The sequence below is a fragment of the Parambassis ranga genome, chromosome 22 (assembly GCF_900634625.1).
Source record: "Parambassis ranga chromosome 22, fParRan2.1, whole genome shotgun sequence".
NCBI classification, from domain to species: Eukaryota; Metazoa; Chordata; class Actinopteri; family Ambassidae; genus Parambassis; species Parambassis ranga.
Genome location: NC_041042.1, coordinates 14937729 through 14957941, shown reverse-complemented (window position 1 = coordinate 14957941; position 20213 = coordinate 14937729). Strand labels below are relative to the sequence as shown.

At 42.5% G+C, this 20213-nt stretch overlaps 1 protein-coding gene across 1 annotated transcript; it reads left to right on the top strand.

The window, feature by feature from the left end:
- Positions 1-315: 315 nt before the first annotated feature.
- Positions 316-16488, top strand: crip2 (cysteine-rich protein 2). Its single transcript, XM_028395811.1, has 8 exons — positions 316-478; positions 10184-10278; positions 13467-13524; positions 13664-13795; positions 14344-14412; positions 14526-14620; positions 14963-15020; positions 15236-16488. Exons 1-8 carry the CDS (start codon positions 436-438, stop codon positions 15301-15303), a joined length of 618 nt encoding a protein of 205 aa, XP_028251612.1. The 5' UTR covers positions 316-435; the 3' UTR covers positions 15304-16488.
- The last annotated feature ends 3725 nt before the right edge of the window (positions 16489-20213 follow it).

Genomic DNA, 20213 nt, shown 5'->3' with positions numbered 1-20213 from the left:
CCTTTATGGCTTTGCAAGTAGCTGTTTATATAAAAAGTGAAGGCAGCACAATGGCTGCAGCTGCAGGTGTTAAATAAGATGAAGAAAATGTAAAAAAATAATATATAAAAATAATAATAATCTGCTACAGAGATTTTAATGTGTAAATGGACCGCAAACAAAAAAGAAACTTTCACTCTTTTGCCCAGTTTGTTGATAAGTCGCCAAATTTCCCACACCCCGTGAAGGAGGCATCAGGATGAGTATGTGGCTGTGTGTGAGGGGGCGGGGCTATGCAAATGAGGACCCATTGGCTGGATAGATGCTCCAGCTTCTGAGCGCGACACTTGCTGTGGAGGGAAGAGCTCAAAGAGGACGAAGACAAGAGTGTGGGCGCCGCTCCGGACAAACAACAAACACACAGATCACTTTCACTCGACCCACAACATCAGCAACATGGCTTCAAAGTGCCCCAAGTGTGAGAAGACGGTGTATTTCGGTAAGTGATGGCCGGTTTATGAGCGCCTGGATGCTCCTGAATTACTTTTGGCTGTTTATCCCGCTCGTCATTTCAAATAATCTCCTGACAGAGGATCGATCATACATTTAATTTTAAGTGTAATTTCTTGATTTATAAAACTCACCTGTGTTGTTTATGATCGATTTAATATTCATTCATTGAAAACTAAGAGCAGAATATTGGGAACATCTTCTAAAAATGTCCACTTTTTCAATGAAGTTCTGAATATGAACACAACCTTAGACTTTCTCTGTTTTTTGAACAATGTTTTAATTCAATGCATTAATATATTCAAAGATATATTTTGTTGAATCTGTGTGACAGCAGCTTGCTATTTTTAACTACATTACATAGATCAATATGCGCCTATTGGCTGGAAAAAAATATAAAGATTTCCAATATTTACCAAAGGAATTTCCCACAGTTCGCCGAGTTATGCATTATTTTAAGCAAAAAGCTGCTGGTTGGGTAAATAATTCACAGAGATGAACTTTGGGAAAGTCAAAAGCTGGAGAGGCAGAGTGGGCTAATGTAAACAAAAGATCCAAAAGCAAATATTGCATAAGGATTTATAACATAAAAATGCTAATGTGGGAGGAAAACATGTCCTGTTTTCACTGCCTTCACAACTCTGGATGAATGATTGATCATATTTTGACACAGTGATCTGTGTCGGTTATTTCTTATAATGTGTTGTGCTTGGTAATCATCCAAGCTTGATGGAGACACTTGCCAAGAGTGGTGAAGAAATGCCATATGCTGAGATTTGCCCACTCACAGATGAGCATGGCAACATCATGCTGCGTCAGTGGGATGATAACCTGTAAACAAACACACACGTCTTTTGCATCCTGGTGAACAAAGATCGCCCACTTGAGCACGGACAGTGAGGGAGATCGCATATTCATGTTCACATTGTGGTAAATGTAAGTTCAAAGCTCTGAAGATAAACACTGTGATACAGATCAGTTTATTTTTAGAGTACGTGCTGCTGCCGCTGTCCTATTGAACCTTGACTAATCCTGTGTTTGTGTTTGGCCGCATGCTGGGAACAATACATCTTCCATACTGATCTTTTCTACACTTCACAGCACATATCGGAGCTGTCATGGGGGTCAAAACCAATTATGTGAGTGGATGGAAGTCCTCTTACGTAACAGGAGTGGCAGTGAACATCACAGCTGCTGCTCATCCTACGGGTCCCCAGAGCCACAGGCACAGAATAATATCTGTGCGAAATAAGATTTTTTTTTCCTCTAATGCAAAATTTTTGCGCATGTCTGAGTTCATTTGAGCCCTTTTTCGCTGCAGCGGGTGACTCACAGCTCCTCAGTGGTGTATGTTATGTTTTTTTTTTTATGTAACGTGCTCAGATGCAGCCTGGTGGAGTTATTTTTGGTTAGGGTGTATCTTGTTGGGTGGAGAGTGCTCTGGGTAGTGATGAGGATGATGAATGGCTAGTGGAAGCACTGAATTAGCTACACTCGTCAGAGGACTGAGGAAGCAGAGGGAGACGTTAATGGCAAAATTAAATCAGTCATTGCAAAGGGAGGCTGTGAAACTATATGACAAGACCTGGGAGAGGTCAGGAAGGGAGGAAAGTTCAGCCTGAAGCATCAACATGATGTCAGCTTCAGCAGCTCCACCTACGCTCATCCCTTTTAATTTTCAGGTCTGCACGATTGTTAAAGTCATAAAACAGACGTAAATGTGGGTGTAAAGTTGGGGGAAAAGTCCCCTGCTTCAGATCTACACAGAGACATGTGTTGTTGATAGAGAGAAAATTGTCTTTTTCCCGTACTTTTTTCTTCTTGCGGTGGTGGTTCTTGGTGTGCTATATGAAGCTGTGATTGGCCCACCCTGCAGTTACCCACCTGGTCCTCCAGCTGGTTGCCCAATATTGGCGATACACTGCAGCTTTACTTGTGTTTGCCACAGTCTGGCATGGAAGTACTTTTGGTTTTGAGGATATTTGCTTCATAGTGGTGAACGTTCAGTTTCATTGCCACTTAAGGCAAACTCGTCTGCTGTTTTGATGTTTCTGCAGGCTTAAAGTACAGATTTATATTCACTTTTTAATTGTAGGTTTAGCCGAATCCCAATTTTCACTATCCCCATTGTGGCCTTGCATCTGTTTAGTTCCTGTGGTACAGAGTATGCTTATAGTACACCAGGGACTATTGGCTGACATGTGACCGGGCCCAGTGGAAATACATTGCTGGCGTGTGAGGGAGTCCATGCAGAACACAGCACAGCATGGCTCACTAAACCTCCCAGCTCCAGACCCAAATTCAGCTGAGTGATCCAACTCTTGTGCATGACAAATGGAAGCAGTGTATCTTTGTGCAGCTAAGTGAATAAACTTAATGGGAACTAATGGCATTCTGCTGTGAGTCTCTCTTTCATTTACCCGTTCCTACCTCTTCTTTCCTCCCCTTCAGTCGCTTGGTGATGCCTCAGGCCCTGAATTCCTCTTCCTCTGTTTTTTTTTCATCCACTAACTGCAAGGACAGGAGGGAAAGCAGGGTGAGATGGCTAGCCTTTATTTAAACAGAGTCTCTCAAAGTGGCTCATGCATTATAATGCGAAACGACATCTCCATTCACACAACAGTCTTTCAGTGTCTCAGTTTGTCCTCCTAGTGAGACCGAATACCTTCGACCCTTAGTGTTTCCCACACACCTCTTTTTTTTCCTGGTTTTACCCCCAACATCCAGACAATACTCTTTCAAAGCTAGAGTACCCTGTTTTCCACTTGGCTGCCCAGTGGGCTGTGTGAATGTGCCTTGTCAGTTATGTAACATCATTTCTTGAGTTGTTGTCTCCTGCTCGGTGCCATTGCATAACCCACCGGCTCAATGAGGGGGCCTTTTTTTTCCCTCTGCCTTTTTGAGGCACAAATATGATCCCCTAATGGAGACGACATTAAGCCAGGTGCTGAAAGTAAGGCTGTCTCCCTCCTCCCCGTGCCCTCACCCCTTTCTCCCTCCCATTCCACCAAACACAGGTGAAACCTTCCAGCAGAATGACCTGTTACATAAGAGAGTACAGGAACAAAAAGTAGGTTGTTCATCCAAATAGAGTTTTCATTATTCAGACCGTAGTTTTCAGTATTTCTGGACAGATTTTGTTGCTCAACACAGGTGCACTGCTGTGCCAGAGGATATAATTTTAATTGGATACGTATGATGATAGGCAGACTGCAAATCTGAAAAATATGTGGTTTAATAAAGTATGCCGAAATGTTTCGTTTGCCTTAACTGGAAAAGCTGGTGCATCCAGAGAAGGATAATAAAAAGATCAGGTCATTTCAAAGTGAGGGGGTGCATGCACTGGAAAACCAAATCTTGTCTGCCACTATCTAAAAGTTGTCTTTCAATAAAAGAAAATGACTAAATGTGCAATAGAAAATTCAGATGGAATGAATAAGACATTCTCGATCTGTTGTCCACGCATGGAAAGGTGCTATACTGGGCCTTACTGGTCACCCAAGTCAAACACAGTTTGCGTAGTTACCTGGTCTTTAACATCTCTTTACATTGTATTGTTGTGCCTTTTTTTTCTGCAGTGTTTTTATTATCATGTCCTCAGACATTCTTCTGAGACACTGCGCACCACATAGTTCCAGAGAAATGGTAGTTAGTGTTTTACAGTTGTAGTTATTCATTCTTAAAAACCATGCCTTAACTGGATTTGATGCAGAAGCTGATAAACCAGTGCATATTTCCTGTGACGTGAAAGACAACAATCATTTGTTCAGTATCACAGTTCAGTCTCACTGACTCAGTTTCTTCTATGATTTTTTTTTTCAATAAGAGGCGCTCATGTTGAGTCTGTTGCCTATACTGTCCTACACAGTTGTCATTCTGAATGTTGCTCTTGGTCTTGTGTTATTTGAAAGCATCTGCTAGTTCCACCTGTAACAGCAGGTGACTTTGAGTCCCAAAGTAAGGCAGTGCATCACTCTCCTGTAGACAGTCAATCATATTATACGACTCTACAAGACTCAGATGACTTCACTCAAAGGAGTCTAAGTACCGCTCATTTTCATGCCTCTGTCATATGATGTCTTCCCCTCAAGGGCTCATTATCCAATTATCAGAAGCTAGATCTGAAAGTAGTATTCTAGTGATACAGGCTAGCTCTTTTGAAGATATGGTCTACACTACTCTGTCTGCATGTCATGCTGACTGCATCCTCTTGAAGCCCCTGCTCTGGATACAGATGCAGTGTAAGGGGAAACAGGCTCAGAGGTTCAGAGAGGGCGAGCAACTCGAGTGAGACAGGACTATGGAGAAGGGTGCTTTGCCTGCGGCTCCTCTGACCAGCACAGACAGGATGCGAGTTAACTGCAGTCCTTTTACGTCAGCTGGCACGATTCACGAGGTCGGCCTCTTTTTATTCACACAGGGCGGAGGGAGAACAGGGAGAGAAGGCCTGGGGAGGAAACCTCGCCTTGGCTGAGGCAACAGACGACCTCCAGAGCTAAGTTTTGCTATGAGGTTGCATCAGCCACAGGGAGAGACGGATCCAACGTTTCCTAAAGGCTCTTTAGTGCGGGCCTCCACTCTGCGCTGTCACAGTGAGCACTACAGGGAGCTGCACGCACACATCGACCCTGAACAAATCGATTCTAATGACCAACACACCCCCACTGTGGTCAACTTACTGATGATGTGTAATTTTGTTTCACGTTATACAGGCACACTGCAATAGTGCTAAAATATTAGTTTTCCAGTCTGAGGAGTTTAGTAAATTATGTATTTTGTTGATCAAAACGGACCCTTTTGATGACATGTTATGATCTGGCTTGTCTTCTCTTGACACTGCCTTCAAGGCTGAAAGGGATCTGGTGATCTAGTGCCCTCTTCAAGGAGTAAAGATCCACATGATGGAAAATAAAGACTCAATCTCGGGCTAAGACAGGAAAAACACCACAGGTGATTGAATGCACATCTTACTCCTTCAAAGTCACCTCCCTGGGGCGAAGGTTGAATGGCCCTGTGTGTCCAAATGAATGGCCATTGTCTTAAAGTTAAACAAAAGGTCACAAGTCCTTGAGGGTGTGTAGAATAGTAAGAGGAAGCAGAGAAGGAAACACAGGCTGCTTATTTTTTCCTTTCTTTCATTCCTCATGAGACTGTGATGTACCTTCCATGTTTGGGCACGGCTTCGCCTCTATGGCCTGCAGTCAGTCAGTCAGTCAGTCAGTCAGGTGTTTATTAGGACATGCAGTTATCACACTGCTGCGACAAAAGCCAGGAAAGAGAAACACCCGCGTGGACTCAGCTGTCACTGATGGATGAAGGGGAAAGGGGAAAGAGGATGGAGGAAGGGCAGTGTGTATCTAGTGTGTGTATGTTGTTTTGGGCGGGTTTATTGTAGGAAAGGCTGAACAGATGGGTCCATCTTACCAGAAGGCGCAACAGAACAGCACCCAGCCAACCATGATCAAGAGATATTTACAATAACATTGGTTACATCATTAACATTATGAGACTCGAGCTTAATGTGGTGCTAAAATGTTAACAAGCCTGTAAACTGATGTCTCTCTGAAGCACACAGACTTCTGTTATAAACTATAAATCTTTGCTGATATTATCTCGTTGTTGGACACTAAGCAGCAGCCATGTTGTCATCCTCTTTGTCAAAAGCATTAGATTTTCCCCCGTTGCACCCTAATCGAATTATTGAGTGATAAGAGCACCCATATGACATGTCAGGGACCAACCCCCAGCAGACTTTCCTGCTGCGTGGCATGATGGGAGTTCAGCCATACCGATGTTGTTGTTGTTCCTCTCTCGTGGTGATGTTGACTTTCCTCCTGCTGACCCGGGGTGAATCTCAGTCCATCAGCAGCTCCGGTGTCTCACTGCAGCTGCTTCATCACTGTTGACAATCAGGCAGGAGTAATTAAGTCATTTGGAGAAATGGGGCCTTAATGTTTTCCCTCTGAAGACCCCTTGTTAAACTTCTGTTGCTTAATGTTCTGTCCAATTACTGTGTGTTTGTAGACCATTTGCTGCAGGGCTTTGCTCCCTTTACAGGCTGAGGAACTCTGTCTGACCGTAGCTGCTTTCACTCTTAATAGAATCTGTAGAATAAAACGCATTTGTAGCTGAACAAACAAGATGAATCCGATTATAACTCTCTGATGTGCCTCCATCTTTGCAAACAGGGCAGAAGTGAAACTCAATCACACGAACAATTCATGTTCAAAGATGAGCATCTATTTGATGTCAGACATCTTATGACTCAAATTTCCTAGGAAAATCAATCAATAAATGCTAATAAATAAAAAGTCTGACTGAATGACTAAACACTGCTTGATAGTGTTTTTTTTGTCAAGTTCGGCCTCTTTTAGTCTGAGAAAAAGACTCAGCAGCAGCCTGTCTCAGTGATTTAAATCATATTGACGATGCAATCAGAGAGGCCGACGGCAGACTGAAGAGCTTAGACCAGGAATTTACAAATGAAGTTAAGCAGCTTACAGTGCTGCAGGTATCATATCGTTTTGGTAATGACCTTTCTACGGGCTTTTTTCTTGCCGAGAGCTCAGTGTGCCTGTAGGAGCATCATCCGTCAGTCAGGACACCATAGGAATAAAGTTTTTATATCACCTCTTTTAGTGCAATGATGAAGAGTTTCTAATCGCCTTAGTAATCGTCCGTCAACATAACGCTTTCTCAATTAAAAGAAGGAAACCGTTTTCAGAACGCCTCCCACCACAAATAAAACCAATTCAGCTGCATTGATCCATCCACACTGCAATCAGGACCCCCACTGGTATTAACATAACTCCTACAAACTGACACAATGATACACTTTTGGTGTTCTACTGAAGAAGTTATTCAAAATAAAAATATTAATCTAAAATAGAAAGACGCCTTCCAATCCAATTAAAGAGGTGTCTTGGTCTCTCTCTTTTAGCATAGGTTTGGAGTCACTTGGTCATATCGCATGGGAACTATATACGATTTTCCATTTAAAAACGTAACTAAAACATGCTGTAGTACATTTGGTGTCATGTTTTTAAATATTTGTAGACGTGCATTATTTCTCAGCCCTCCTCTGCTTTTAAACCCTGTATTATTATAATCCCTTAATTTTAGTCAGATTTACAGCAAAAACAAGCAGACAGGAATGCCAGGCGTGATTAACTCCCTCTCCTTCTTCAGCAGTTGGTTTTAAACGGCAACACTGTTTACATTAAATCACACGGGAATCCTTTTGTGTGTGTGTTTGTTACTGAAAGTGGCACAAATCACATGTTGTCGTGAGAGGGAGAACAGACTGGTTAAAAGGATTTGGTACATCCTCATTGATGTTGACAATTTAAATGTGAGTGTCTGGGGATACTTCCCTGTGAACAGGAGCTCGTTTGTTTACACAAGTAGGCGCATTTTTATCCTCACATTGTTGCGTAATGAGGTAGACGAAGATGTGGTGGCTCTTCATTTGCTTCATTTGTGCCCACATGTTTACTATTTTGGGATTACCGAGTCTTGTCTGTCAGCGCATTGGTGTTGTCGTTACGTAATTTTCATTTGATAATTTAATTTTCTTTTTGCCATCCAACCCAAATGCAAACGCCCTGGATTTATTTCAATGTTCGGGGTATATGAAGGATAATAAGGATAGAGAGCTGGGGGTTATAAACATCTGGGCCAGATGCATATTCCCTCGACCTCCCCCCCTACGCTGTAACTCCCACAACACATAATACACATAGATAGGCTTCTCTTACAATAACAACTGCCCTTTGAAAAAGGGGAGCTCATAAACAGTGGACAGTCACACGGAGAGGTATGAGGACACACTGGCGAGGCTCTGACGTCTTTTTCCATTCCTCAGTCTTGAGGTGGCTCAGCGTTTATGAATCAGTCAGTGACAGGCACACACACACACTGGCAGGGTTCCTGTAGTACATTAATGCAGCCTATTTTTAACTGTGTATAGGTGTCAAGAGGTGTTTGTGTATCAATAAATCACACACACTCACACAGAGACAACAGCGGGAGGCCATGCTGGTTCCATTCATACTCTCCTTACACATCATGTGAAGACGGTGCACTGTTATTCTAAAATGCAAAGAGATGTTTAGGATTCTGTTGAAATATAAGAACTGAAAGGACGTATTGAAATGTTGATATTATGCTGTGATTGACAATAAAGCGTTCATGAAAGCTGAATTGTCTTCACTGATAATACTTGAAGTGACAGTTGACGATGAGGCACTGAAAAGTAACGTTCAATCACTGCTTACTGATTGTTACTGTGTGTTTAACCGGTTAAATAAAGTGTTAGACTGTTAACTCTGTACACCTGTGATGCCTGAATTTGGGTGTAAACATGAACAAGTAACAGGTTATCAGCACAGACTTGTCAATTCATACACCTCATCCAGCTACAGTAGAGTCTTAAAAGACACTTATTGATTCAAAGTGATTTATTGTAGGCTTTTTAATCAGGTAGACAGTATCTTTAAAAGTGATTTAACATCTCAGGCATTTTGATTCGCCAAACTCAGCAGTCCTCTGCTCTTAAGTGTCCCCTCTGTCTTCACCCTGCACTCCCCCTTTCTTAAGCTTCTCTCTGGGGTGTTGTTGTTGCCCATTTGTCTCAGTGTTTTAATTGACAGGAAGAACTGACGGTGAAACTGATTAGAGAGTGAACAGAAACCTCAGCAGGCAGTATTCTGATCTCTTAAAGCACTCCTCAGAAGAAGAGTTTTCCACCCGTAACATCATTTTTGTGACTCACATCAAATCAAATCGAATTTAACTTGATTACCAGAAAAAGAAATTTGACTTCAGTGGATGTGCCAAAAGTGCATTAGGAATAAAATTGATTTTTATTTTGCTGCTAGCTTACTTAACAGTACTTTTAATGAGGTGGAAGAGGAGGAGGAAGCAATTGTCTCTATGTCTGCATACCATACATACATGTGCATGTTTGTGTGTGTCTTTCAGTGAGTGTATGTAGGAAACAGACTCCAGTATCCGGCTATTTGTGCCCTGCCTTGATAAGAGAAGGTGTTTCCTCTGCTGCCTGCACAACTCCTTGGGGCCCATTGTGTGAAAGCAGTGGTGATTTATTATTGGAAAGTCTATAATTACTGGTCCCTTGCTTGTCTGGAGGGGCAGTCCGTCTGGGCGAGAGGAGAAAAAGGGGGCGGAAATGGGGTTGAGGGGCCATCTGAGGCAGGACGGGTATACAGTAAACTGGGGGATGGGTGTGTGTGTGGGGGGAAAAACAAAGGATCTGGGTTAGATGTGGGCACCCCCCTGCACCAGCTGGACTTAGTCTAAAATGTCGCACAATGACATCATCACAGCATCCTTTGTGGTACACAGGCATGCCCAGTATCCCCCTACAACACACACACACACACACACTCCAGAAAACAATCACTTAGTTGGCCCGATGACAGGATGTCCATCAGGGCAAAGAAATACAGTACAAACTAATCATTATGGTGGAGAGTGAAGCAACGAGGGACGTCATCCCTCTCCCTGTGATGACTGATTGAACGGCACATTAGAACACATACAAAGTCTGACACAATCGACGGAGAAAATACAGGCCATTGTTCAGATCGAATCTATATAAATGCTGTTTCATGTGAATGTTTGCATTCATTCCTCCATTCTCTTTGTTTTTTCTTTTGTCTTTCATGTGCAGCTGAAAAGGTGTCATCGCTGGGCAAGGACTGGCACAAATTGTGTCTCAAGTGTGATCGCTGTAACAAGCTTCTGAATGCTGGAGGCCATGCTGAGGTCAGTAGGATGTAGCACACAGAACACAAAGAAAACTATAGTTTCAGCAACTAAACCATTGTTTTCAGGTCAAATCAAAAAGTGGTTGTTAAACAAGATTCCTGGGGGCAGATGAATATTTTTAATTAAAATAAAATGGTCACAATGCTTTAACACAGGCTGGAAGGCATGGGTTAGAAAATGCCCAAAACTGCAGTACCTCAATCCTCACAGACGTCCATGTTAAAATGACTTCACAGCAGAAATTTGAACTAGTTCACAGTCAGTTTGGCACAAAAACTGTCTTGGTTTTGTCTTGTTAGATCATTTTCCTAGTCGGCCACCACAGTGGGCACCAAACCTCATCATAGGTGATGGTTTGGATATATTTCTATACATTATATTTGTTAACAAAAGGTCAAAAATATGACATTCAAAGAAAAAGCATGAAATATAGTTTTTTGTCCTGTAGCTAGGACAGTGATTAAGAATCTGTGGAGTGCACAAACAATGTTCTTCTGAAATGACTTGGTGTTGTTCACAGGTCAAAGGTCACCTAGGACCTCCTAGTACGTATCGTTTTTGGAAAATCTGACAAGAAAATGCTGTGTTATTCTGTATATTGACTTACTGGCAGAATTTCACAATGTTTTATCCTTTTGAACTTTTACTGAATAAAACTTAAAAATCGGTTTAAGTATTTGAACCTTTAGAAAATTACACTGTACACGCTCTTGCATGGCCTTTTTACAGTGTTTTTATTTTGCTGATCTCATGCATTTTTCCAAAGGAAGTTGCTGAGTGCATGTCCTTTTTCCTGCCTTGTTTTGTGTCTGGTAGCATCTGTCAATATGTATGCATCGTCCTGGGAATTATAACCTCTAACCGCTTTCAGATCCTTCCTCTCTGTCTTACATAATCAGGCTGCAGTATCACGTCTCAACACAGATTTCACCGACTGTGCACTGCTCACTGCTCACTATCTGGCACCTTCCCCCTGGGGATTTTCTTATCTCGGCCTTTTTTTATTTTGCCGTTCATGACCCACGCCAACAATTCATTTTCACCCCCTCTGTACATGAGTGAATATCACACAGACTCCCGCCTTTTTTCTCTGGTCAAGGAGGATGTGATCTCAGTCTCTTTGTACACAAAAGCAGTTTCCCTGCAGACCCCCAAAGGATGCTGCTGTGCTGTTTAATCTCTGCATGATTACAGTAATGTACTCACACAATCTCTCTGAGGCCTGCACTCTCTCGCCCCACGATCCTCTTCTTCCCCTCCATCCTCTCTCTCTCTCTCAACATGGACACCATCCAAATCCCGCCCCGGGGTTGCAGAGCCATGCCACAAGGCCTGACTTTAGTAGGAAAAAAAAACTTAACATTAGATCATCGTCATGGAAACACAATGAGGCAGAGAGACATGTCATTTGAAAAAAAAAAAACATGTAAAAAGACTGTGGGAGAGTTTGTTGTCATCTCAGGGCTGGTATGCAGGAGGTTACGAACCTCAGATGTTTCTTTAAAAGGAGTCGGGAAGGGGGGGGGCAGGATTGAAGCCCAGTGTGGCCTGATGTCTGTGGGCTAAAAGGAGGGCAGCAGCTCCCTGAGGCTGGTGGCAAAGAGCCAGACTGGAGGAGACAAGGTGACAAGCCTCCACTGTTGACCTTAAAAGATCATGACTCTCTGTACCACTACACAATTAAGATAAAAACTCAACACACTCCAGAAGTAGTGTAGTCTTCTCCTCCAAGAAAACTGGGATGCTTGATTGATGCTCGATTGAAGGGGCCTCAGGGGTCAACAGTGTAAAGACAGTTAGACTGGCTAATGCACCACAGTCTTCTGCTTACTAAGCAAACTCCATTTAATAAAAGATTATGAGATGAGATTAAAAGTTTTTGTGTAGTAAGGCTGCCTGAAGTTGGCTGCAAGATGATGCAGTGTGTTGTAGTCTTACCATCCTTGTTTGTCTGCTTCCTACATTACCCACAACAACCTCACAACCCCTGAGAATGGGTCACAACTAGACAATGCTTTCTCTTAAGGGTTTTATAAGCCAAATTCAATAAAATGTGTACTGCATTGCAAACACACTAAATGGTTTAGCAGCCTAACTGATCCTGAAAATGGTTAATATCATGTCTGCTTTTCTCTTCCTTTATTTATAAAGGAAGAGAAAAGCAGAACAAAAACCGCCAGGGGTCCATTCTCCTTCTGGTGTCTAACACAGTACCGGCAGTCCAGCAAAGGAGTGGTGGTTTAAGATAAGGCTAATGGAGGTTACAATACAAAAGAGGAATAAACGCAAAAGACAGATTTAAATTTGGGGATGTGGGAAGTTAATATCTGTGAAGAGAGTGGGCTGTACTGCAGTGGATTATCCATTTTTAGGGTCTTGACAATTCATATCCGCAGACACATTGCAACAGAAGACAGTGAAGCCCTGTGTGTCTGGTCCTGAGAAAGTCATCAGTGCTTAGTCACAGCCTCCCATTGGTGGTCACGGATCTCATAAATGTCAAACAGGAAAAGGAGTGCATGGTTGCTTTAACAGTAGCTGATCCAGTCACGGTTAATTCATTATTAAAGGTGAGAGAACCTTTCTTTTTGCCTGGAAAAAACAAGCTCAAGTGGCCAAAACAGAGGGGATTGTGGGTACTATGTGCCTTGTTTAACACCAGCTTTATTCCCTTACCACCCAGGGCCTGGCGCCTCGCCTGCTGCATTTTGCTTGATTCTTCTCATCTATGGGCATTGGGCTCTGGACCAGTGGTCACCCTGGCTCCCAGCCCTGATCTCCTCTCCTCTCTGAGCCGGTCACATGCTCCTGCAATGACAGCCATATTCCCAGCATGCATTAGTTACAAGCCATCTATGCTTTTTTTTCTCCTCATCAAGTGGAAACGTAGGCAGTCACACGTGTGCAAACACATACGTGCACTGGAGCGTAAAGAGCCGAGGTCATTATTAGGTGTGGCAGCAACCTGTGACAGTGACATCATCGTTAGACAGCCGTGACATTGAAAACAAAATGCTGCTCTCCGTTTTTGGACACACTCAGTCTCTCTCTCTCTCAAAAGCCCATATGACATATGATGTCAGAAATATGACCTGTCAAATGTGTAATTTCCCCTTTACATCCGTAGGTTTTTAATTTTGTCCTTATATGCCTGGTGAATCAGTTTGTTAATGTCTCTACCACAGCATGATGGAAGGCCCTACTGCCACAAACCATGCTATGCTGCCCTCTTTGGGCCAAAAGGTAAAGTACAAGTCACCAAAACAGTCTACAAATAATGAATACACCTACAGAACACAGTGAATATTAAACAATATTGTGGTTTCTGCATTTTTTTGAAAGTATTCTATATTTTTCCACCTTTACATCCGGTTTACATCAGGTGTGAACATTGGTGGCGCGGGCTCTTACGTGTATGATACTCCGGCCAACAACAACCCATCTTCCACTACCGGGGATTCAGGCCCAAAACCTGACGAGAAGCGAACATTTGTACCCAAGGCACCATCGAAAGGTGAATAATTAAATACTGTAAATTGTGTCTCATGTCAGCTTGTGTTATTGTGAAACAGCCTGATGGGTGTTTTCAGGAAGCTCAGAATGAAAGCTGCTGACTCAGAGAAGAGAAAATTAGTACACAAAGTCTCTTGAGACTTAATGGAGATTTTGTAGATTGGGCGTGTTTGCAGAGAAATCTTGACGACAGGAAGACAGTCACTGTAAATGATGTTCCACCCACTGAGGCCTGCAATCACTTTAGATTTGAAGACCTTAGATATAAAACGTCTTTGTTTTCAACACATCACATGATTGGCTGCTGTAGGAGGGAGTGAGAGAAGTGTTGTAAGTTGGCATGGAGAATATGAATTGGCAGGAGTGGCCTCTTTATTCAATAATTCCCTCTTGAAATATATAAAATCTGTTTAGTACATGTTTCAATTTTTATATCCCTAAATTATTAGTCCACTGGATTTTACACCTAACTGGAAAGACGAGTGGTCATTCATTGCATCATTTCCTCTGCCTTGCCTCTCTTATGATATTCTGTAAATGTGCCTGCAGCTGGCAGCATCACCACTTTTTCCGGGGAGGCCAACCTGTGTCCTCGATGCAACAAGAAGGTGTATTTTGGTGAGTAGCTCCACACTTCCAGGGTTGGAAGTGTTGGTGTAATATGTGTGAACCTGTAAAGTGTTTTCCACAGTTCCTCACAGGTGTGTGTGTGTGTGTGTTGGTGACAATAGCTGAGAAGGTGACATCCTTGGGAAAGGACTGGCATCGACCCTGCCTGCGCTGCGAGAGGTGCAGCAAGACTTTGTCTGCCGGCAGCCATGCAGAGGTGAGAAGCAGAGGCGTAAAGGAAAAAAACGTAAAGGGCAGGCTTTACTACTTACTTCCAGTGAGCCTTGCAAGGCATCCTAATTTCTTTCCTATTCCACACAAAGAATTTGTCAGAATATGTAACCCTGTCAAGGTCATGCAGTGGAAAAAGCACCATTTCTTTTATGCCTTAAGCAATTTCCCTGATGGGATTATTAAAGTATTTCAAAAAATATCTAATTTAGTCGCTCTACTGTGTATAACCTATGGTATACAATAGAAATCTATAGAACTGCAGGCCTCATGCCTTTGACTGCTGTTATTTAAACCATGTGCCACTGATAAGTGTTTCTCCTTACAGCATGATGGCCAGCCTTACTGCCACAAACCATGTTATGCTGTTCTCTTCGGGCCCAAAGGTAACCGCTAGGGGGTGCTGTCAACCCACTAATTATCAGCTACACTTGAAAACTGAATGTTGAGCACTTGCACCATGCACACGTTGCACACATTTCATCAGTGTGGAAGTGTTTTGTAACATGTCCTGCTTATGTTGAACCTTCTCTTGTCCTTCTCTGACCCCCCCCCCCCCCCCCCCCCCCCCCCCAACTGCTCTCCCCTGTGGTTTTTCCAGGCGTGAACACTGGTGGCGTGGGCAGCTACATCTATGACAAGGAGCCCAGTGCAGTGCCCCAGCCTTGAACCTATTGCCCCCTTCAGCCTCACCCCCTCTTCTCTACACAACACTGACCATCAGCCACAGTATTATTTGTAGCCTTTATGTTCTCCCATCCTGTGCATTCAGACCTGAGACAACCAGCCCTCCGCTCCAGATCCTCTCCTGAGTCTTCTCCTTTTACTCTGCCCCAGATCCGATTTAGCAGCACTGTATTGATTGATTGATTACAACTGCTGCCTTGCAACAGGCGCACAAAACAACCCTGCATTATTCTGTATTGCAAGGTTTACACACATGCATGTGAACACAGAAATTGTCACTATGATTGTCTTAAATCTCAAAGCTTTCACAAACACAAAAAGGATGTCTGTAAGGAAAAGAAATCAGCGATTCTCAGGTGTGGAGAGGTGCATTGTGGGTAGAGAGAAGTGCTAACAGCCTGAGGAGGCTGCTGCACACACACAGGTGGTGCTCAGGAGGACTTTGCCAACACATCTGTGTTTTACAAATGCCATATTTACAGTTTGGCTGCCTGCAAACATTCCTTATGTGGGGAAAAAAAGATTTTGTTTAGAAAAAAAAAGAAATCCTAACATTGTAAAAAAAAAAAAAAAAATGGGAAGCGACTGTTACATCACATCACGAGGCTGTATTTAAAAACCTGAATATATTTGTACTTTTGAGAACAATACAAATATTAACAATATTTGAATAAGATGCTAATAAATAACAATGGCCTCCAGTTGTTATGCTATTTTTAGTCTTCTGACAAACATGTATTTATTGCTTTAATTAAAGTCCTTGAAATTTCGTCAGCCATTACTACTACCCTCTATGGGAATGATTATGTTGGAGGTAAAATAAGGCAATGTAAGCTGTATAAATCTCTACCAACAAGATTTTTATTATTTCTTTCAATAAGTAACCCTGCTGTTATTTTCCGAAGAGACGACTCGCTATTTGAAGTATTATATATATTTTTTTTTTGCTATTAGCAGATACAGTAGTTTTAGTTAATAGAAGGACACTGCAGACAAGTCATTCTATAAGAATGTGCATTCTAGTATTACTGTATGACTGTTACTGTGTTTGTTTATTACCTGTTGTACATCACGGGGCTCAATAGACACTGCAGGGCTCGCCGTTTGTAGAGTCGGAGCGCTGCACTTCAGCCCTGTTTGCATTCGTCAATAAATATTTCAGAAACACTTCCTCCACGTTACTTTGACTGTTGATTGTCTGGCACATTCTGAATTGCAATAATCAAACACTATATTTTTGTTGTCATGAGAAAAGTCAATCATACTGATGATTATCTTGTGTAACTGTTACTGTAAATACAGGGGGAAACTAATGTGCACTCCACGATGAATAAATGAACATCTGTCCAACTCTGCCTCTCTTTAGGGTTTGTCATTTCCTGGAAAATAGCAAATAGGCGTTGATGACTTATCCTGCACTGCATTATTGCATTTATGCTTCTTATTCTTTCTACATAGTACCGTAGTGCTTTGTGCCTCAGAAATAACCAACTGCACTATGACCAATCAATCTTCTGTATAATAACGTGCAGCATAACTTCTCCCATGAAACCATCTCATATTCTGTTGTTAGGGTTTGCCTGTGAGTTTGTCCACTGCACTGGCAGCATCCTGCAGTGTTCCTCTGTCAGTATTTACGAGCCTAAAATGAAGAATAACTGCAAGTTTGAAATGACTGACGGTTTCACTCCTCACACTCACACACACAATGACAGACAGCAGCAGGAATGACTGAGTGGTTTCACTCTTCCATCACTATGAAAAAAGTTTCACCGTAACACAGGTGTGGTTGCATTTGCTGCTGCACAGTTGCAGCTTATGTCATCATTTTAGTCATAAAGTTAAAATATGAACAGACATTTTTTTTCCTTCCCCACAGCTTCCAATTACACTGTGGAAATATCTTTGTACAGCCGTGCAAGGCTGTGCCCTGAAAACTGTATAGTTGCCTAGATACCAAACATATATATGTGTATGTGTGTGTGTGTGTGTGTGTGTATAGCCGCCTACATGCAAATTCTTCATTGTTTTTTCATCAGTCAGGGACAGACTCACACACCTTGGACTGACTGTGGTCCTGCCAAATGAAACCATCTGTTGCAAGCAAAATTAGACACACAGGACTTAGAGAGAAAACAGTTGTCACCACTTGTACAACGAATGGGCCTGGTTCACTGATTCTAATTTCTAGAGCATGTTTACAGATGCACCCTAACTGTAAATTCTCCCTTGTGGAGTTAAGCTTTAGCTTCACCTCAGTTCATTAAAGGGGTTATTGAAAAGTTACCACCTGAAAGTTTGAGCGTAAAAATGTGTCCATGCAGTTATCCATAAACTAGTCTAGTGTTGTGGGATGTTTTAAGTGAGTTATGAAGTTATTTTTGCTGCAGAGAGAACAGTGGACCTCCCAGTGCATCCCTGCATTAGAGGTGTTAGATATGGGAATATCTGCTTTTTATGCAATATCTTTTATAACTGCTTCTCCAATTCCTCCCTGTCTCTTTCTTTTTCCTTTGGACCATTTCCTTTTCATTGAGGGGAGTGAGGCTTTGTCTCACGTCATAAAACAATATTTCCACCATCTACAGTTATTCCCTAAATAGATCCTGCATACTTCCACAGACTCAACCCATCTACCAGATGTCCGAACGCTTCAGTATAGTGAAGAGAACAGGCGCACTGTAGGAGGAGGAATAAAGGTCACTTTAATGGAACGGGGACAAACATCTCAGGGTCTTTCTGTCACTTTGCAGGACAGCCTGGCATAAACAAAGCAGTCACTTCCTGTGACCAACAGTGGGCAGCTTTTGGAATGTGGTTCTGAAAGATATATAATGTTAAGAGTCATTTCACACTGCAAATTGACAGCAATTGTTGGGTGTCAGTGTGACTGTGAAGCTGTATAACAGCTGTACAGAGCTCTCTGTTAGTCCTAGTCAGGTGCCCAAAGAGTCACAGTTTTGTTTCTACGCAGGCTTAATGAATTAGTAAGGCGCCTTTTGATAATCAATTAATTCCACAATTTAAATTAAATTTGATCTGTTGTGACATTACCACCAACCCTCGCTACAGCATTTGATAGGAGCTGCATATCAATCACATATGTGCCTGAATTTTCCATGAGGTCTCAATCTGGTTTAACAGTGCAGTTACATCAGATCCTGTGTATTAGTAACAGGCGTCAGGGGCTTTATAAGCATTGTCGTCCTCATCACAGTGACAGTGCCATCTGCATCCACATCCTTCCACTGCAAAAAAAAAACTCACACACGCTCCTTTCCTTGCTCCTCTGACTGTTATCTGTATCAAGAGTCTGTGATGTTATTGTAGTGAAGCAGATGTGAGGATTTAGTCACTGCACAGCCAGTTAGCCTCTCCCTCCTCCTCCCCTCCCATTGGTCCTGCCTGTCTGAATACAGCCAGATGGACCCCCATTTCAAGTGTGATGAAGATAATGCTGAATCGATTCAAAGCTCCACAACTTTCTTGCTGCCCCGATGGCCCAAACTGAGATGCTGGCTCTCTGTTACAACTCCACATGAACACTCACTCTGCACAGGTGGGCTGTCCGTTGTTTTAGAGTGACGAGTGCAACAGCGGAGAGACATGAAACCATGGCAGGCTGCCACTGTCCGGGCCTGGAGCCAAGACCTTCCCTTCCTCCCTCTCATGTCCTACACTATGTTCTATATCCCTCTCTCCCACAAGTCCCACAGGGCCTGCCCAGCCCACACTGAAGGGATTTTAATCATGCTTTTTGGTAAAAGGAGCTCCACTTTTCACAGATATCAGTAACCCAAATATACCAGCTGGCTTTCCAGGGTATCTCATACCTGATATGACCTCCATAATTGAGGGCTTGTGGTAACGACAATGATCTTTGTTTTGGCTCTACCTTTGTGCCGCCAAAACACAACACAGGCTAGTCTCTTTGATTGCAAATCCAAGAGCAACAATAAAGTTTTCTGCTGTCATTTATCAGGCCTGTCACAAAGATAAGAACGGATCAAACTAAGAAGTTTTGTCTAAATCTACTGCCCCACGTTGACCTTCCTGCCTGTCCTTTCTACAAAATCTGAAAATGTGTGTTTACTGATGTCAGATTACATAACATTCAGCCACACCCTTCAGACAGGCAGGAAGCAGCTGTTAAACTGATCACATTCAACGGTCCACTCCTCATCCCCACGTCTAGCCTGCGTCTTTTCCCTCTTTTGTCACCTTTCCTGTTTTTCATTTCTTTATTACATATTTCCACTGTACATATGAATACCTACATGATCTACTGTACAGGAGGGTGGAAAGAATAAAAGGAAATTAATATGGAAAGTTTAGGAGAATCTGTTGCCATGTATTTTAAAAGGAAAGTTGGCAGTTCATTCAGATTTTAGTACTTTTTCTGAATCGGTTTAGTCAGTTGGAAAGTAAAGAGGGTGCTGAAGCAGAGGAGACACAGGACAGAAAGTTCTCATGGGATTCTAAAGTTGTACTTAAATCTTTAGATGAGCAATAATCTGTGATTATCTGGTTACATTCTAGCAGCATTACAGCTAAAGCTGGCTATAAGTATAGCAGGCTAAGTCACGTGGCATGTTATTGCCATACATTCTGTGGTTTTAGTCATAGTATGTTGATGAAGGTCCACTTATTGTCCTTTACTTTAACCCCATCTTACATTACCTTTTAAAATGAAATGACAGTAAAGGGAAAAAACAATTTATGATATAATGGAGCATTTAAGTACATGCAACGACTGGATGGGATGTGCAGCCAGTTAAGGCAAGCTGAGCAGCTACAAAAATGTTTGTAAAACCTAAACAACAATCAGGAGGGGAATGGGTAGACTGGGAGAGGTCAACAGCAGGCAGGTGGGAACAGACAAGGTTGAGGTG

Bases quoted from the DNA above. Each gene is read 5' to 3' on its own strand.
- crip2 (XM_028395811.1), top strand. From the start codon at position 436: ATGGCTTCAAAGTGCCCCAAGTGTGAGAAGACGGTGTATTTCG. The intron at 14,413-14,525 runs GTGAGTAGCTCC...TGGTGACAATAG, and splicing joins CAACAAGAAGGTGTATTTTG to CTGAGAAGGTGACATCCTTG. The intron at 15,021-15,235 runs GTAACCGCTAGG...TGGTTTTTCCAG, and splicing joins TGTTCTCTTCGGGCCCAAAG to GCGTGAACACTGGTGGCGTG.